We start from the raw sequence: 3,577 nt of genomic DNA on the forward strand, positions 1-3,577 counted from the left end.
AAAAGCCTTGCCTGTACCGGAAGTAGCGTGACGTCGCAGGTTGAAAGGCTCCTCACATTTCCCCATTGTTTACACCAGCAGCGAGAGCGATTCGGACCGAGAAAGCGACGATTACCCCATTAATTTGAGCGAGGATGAAAGATTTGTGGATGAGGAACGTGAGAGTGAAGGACTAGAGTGCAGTGCAGGACGTATCTTTTTTCGCTCTGACCGTAACTTAGGTACAAGGGTTAATTGGATTCCACACTTTCTCCTTTTACTATTGTGGATCACAGATTTGTATTTTAAACCACCTCGGATACTATATCCTCTTGAAAATGAGAGTCGAGAACGCGAAATGGACATTCACAGTGACTTTTATCTCCACGACAATACAGCGACGAAGCTCTTTAGCTACGGAGCTAACATGATAGCACATCGTGCTTAACTGCAGATAGAAACAAAATAAATAAACCCCTGACTGGAAGGATAGACAGAAAATCAACAATACTATTAAACCATGGACATGTAACTACACGGTTAATGCTTAACAATGCTGTTGTTAACGACGCCATTGAAGCTAACTTAGCTACGGGACCTCACAGAGCTATGCTAAAAACATTAGCTATCCACCTACGCCAGCCAGCCCTCATCTGCTCATCAACACCCGTGCTCACCTGCGTTCCAGCGATCGACGGAGCGACGAAGGACTTCACCCGATCATCGATGCGGTCGGCGGCTAGCGTCGGATAGCGCGTCTGCTATCCAAGTCAAAGTCCCCCTGGTTGTGTTGCTGCAGCCAGCCGCTAATACACCGATCCCACCTACAGCTTTCTTCTTTGCAGTCTCCATTGTTCATTAAACAAATTGCAAAAGATTCACCAACACAGATGTCCAGAATACTGTGGAATTTTGCGATGAAAACAGAGCTTTTTGTATTGGATACAATGGCGTCCGAATACTTCCGTTCCAACGATTGACGTCACGCGCATACGTCATCATACATAGACGTTTTCAACCGGAAGTTTCGCGGGAAATTTAAAATTGCACTTTATAAGTTAACCCGGCCGTATTGGCATGTGTTGCAATGTTAAGATTTCATCATTGATATATAAACTATCAGACTGCGTGGTCGCTAGTCGTGGCTTTCAGTAGGCCTTTAAGCTAGATAGCCTCTTATTTAGAGAGCAAACAGCACTTTCAAGAACGACTTCTCTGAATTTGGATTAACATTATTGGGAATCGTTTTGAGAATGTGTTATATAAATGGAAGGGATTAGATTATGGTCTGGGAAGGCAAATCCCTGAAGGTCTTTATGTGTCAGCTTGAAGTACTCTGACTGTTGTGAGGGACTGTTATGAGATCTTCAGAGACATTTTGAGGTCATAAGCTGGGTATTGAACAAAGCTGGACTTTTCTAAAGCATGCGTTTCTCTTCTTGTGTTCTGCAGGAGTCAGTGAAGAACATCTTCTCCCGAAGCCGCAGGAGGAGCCACAGCCCCGCCACATTAAAGAGGAAAATGAGCCACAGTCCACCCACATTAAAGATGAAAAGGAGGAGCCACAGCCCCTTCAAATGAAGGAGGAAGAACACAGCATCAGTCGGGATGGAGAGCATGTTGAAGGACAGGAGGAGTTCCCATTGATTAATGTCCCTGTTAAGAGTGAAGATGATGAGGTCAAAGGTGAAAGTGAGGAGAAGAGAGAGGTGGAGCCTCCAAGCAGCAGCTCAACAGAAGCTGATGGAGACCACTGTGGAGGATCACAAGCAGACAAGCTTTTAGCTCCACTATCAGATAGTGACGACACAACCTCACACTCTCCTGACACCGATGATGAAGACTCTGAAGCTGATAAGACACGTGACACTGACGACACACACTTGAAATGCTCTCACTGTGACAAAACCTTTAAATACCATTTTTATCTGAAAACACACATGAGAATGCACACCGGAGAAAAACCCTTTTCATGCTCAATCTGCGGTTTAGGTTTTACGCAGAGTGGAAGTTTGACCGTACACATGAGAACACACACAGGAGAGAAACCTTTTTCTTGTTCAGTCTGTGGCAAAGGTTTTGTGACGAGTCAAAATTTGAACGTACATGTGAGAACGCACACAGGAGAGAAACCTTTTACTTGTTCAATCTGCGGTAAAGGGTTTGTAACAAGTCAAAGTTTGAATATACACACAAGAACGCACACCAAGGAAAAACCTTTCTCTTGTTCAATCTGCGGTAAAGGTTTCGTAACAAGTCAAAATTTAAAATTACACATGAAAATGCACACTGGTGAAAAACATTTTATCTGTTCGAAATGTGGTAAAGGTTTTACACAAAGTCAATGTTTAAAAAGACACACCAGATTACACGCCGAAGAAAAACCTTTTTCTTGTTCAATCTGTGGTAAAAGTGTGAAAAATTTGAAAATACACATGAGAATACACACCGGTGAAAAAACATATTCCTGTTCGAGCTGCAACAGAAGCTTTTATGACCGATCGGAACTTGCAAGACACATGAGAACACACACAGGTGAGAAAGTGTTGAGTTGCAGTGTGTGTCATGAAAGATTTTCTTATAAGTACCAGTTGAAGAAACACAAATGTGCTGGTGACAACAGCAGGAGCAAATTAAGTTAAAGGATTCAAATTAAACGTGCAAGACTTTGATAACTTCGACTGTCTAACAACATCGGCACATATAGTGAAGTGAATTATGTTTATGATGCTTTTTCACTAGAGAATCAAAGTGCTTTACACAGTGATCTACATTTAAACCAGTGTGGGGAACACTGGGAGCAAGGGTGAAGTGTCTTGCCCAAGGACACAACAACAGCGACTAGGATGGCAAAAGCTGAAATCGGACCTGCAGGAACCCTCAAGTTGCTGGCATGGCCGCTCTACATAACGTGTGATATCAGGTGTGTAACACAATTGTGTTGATATGCTTTTACCATTTATAGAAAATATGATTGTTGTCATTGCAATTACATGCAACATTGTGTACTTTTTAAAAAAAAAATTTTTTAGTAATTTGACTAAATGGGTGAGAGTAAACACTACAAAACATGTTATATCCAATAAACATTTTATGTGTATATGGATATTCATCATTCACTTCTATATTTATCCATACAAGTGTTTGTTATTAATTTTAAAAACATTTAAGTGTCACATATTTTCATATCTAATTCTAAATGATGGCATAGATCAGGGGTCACCAACCTTTTTGAAACCAAGAGCTACTTCTTGGGTACTGATTAATGCGAAGGGCTACCAGTTTGATACACATTTAAAGAAATTGCCAGAAATAGCCAATTTGCTCAATTTACCTTTAACTCTATGTTATTAATAATTAATGATATTTACACTTAATTGAACGGTTTAAAAGAGGAGAAAACACCAAAAAAATTACAATTAAATTTTGAAACATAGTTTATCTTCAATTTCGACTCTTTAAAATTCAAAATTCAACCGAAAAAAAGAAGACAAACTAGCTAATTCGAATCTTTTTGAAAAAATTAAAAAAAATAATTTATGGAACATCATTAGTAATTTTTCCTGATTAAGATTAATTTTTGAATTTTGATGACATG

General features: G+C 39.9%; 1 protein-coding gene across 1 annotated transcript in view; it reads left to right on the forward strand.

Moving 5' to 3' along the window:
• Window positions 1-2,643, forward strand: part of LOC133646125 (zinc finger protein 771-like) — a 9,548-nt gene extending 6,905 nt beyond the window's left edge. The window contains exon 3 of the mRNA XM_062041173.1: window positions 1,432-2,643. Within this exon, the coding sequence (XP_061897157.1) occupies window positions 1,432-2,621 (1,190 nt within the window). The 3' untranslated portion in view covers window positions 2,622-2,643. The remainder of the gene's footprint in view (window positions 1-1,431) is intronic.
• The last annotated feature ends 934 nt before the right edge of the window (window positions 2,644-3,577 follow it).

The sequence above is a fragment of the Entelurus aequoreus genome, linkage group LG03 (assembly GCF_033978785.1).
Source record: "Entelurus aequoreus isolate RoL-2023_Sb linkage group LG03, RoL_Eaeq_v1.1, whole genome shotgun sequence".
NCBI classification, from domain to species: domain Eukaryota; kingdom Metazoa; phylum Chordata; class Actinopteri; order Syngnathiformes; family Syngnathidae; genus Entelurus; species Entelurus aequoreus.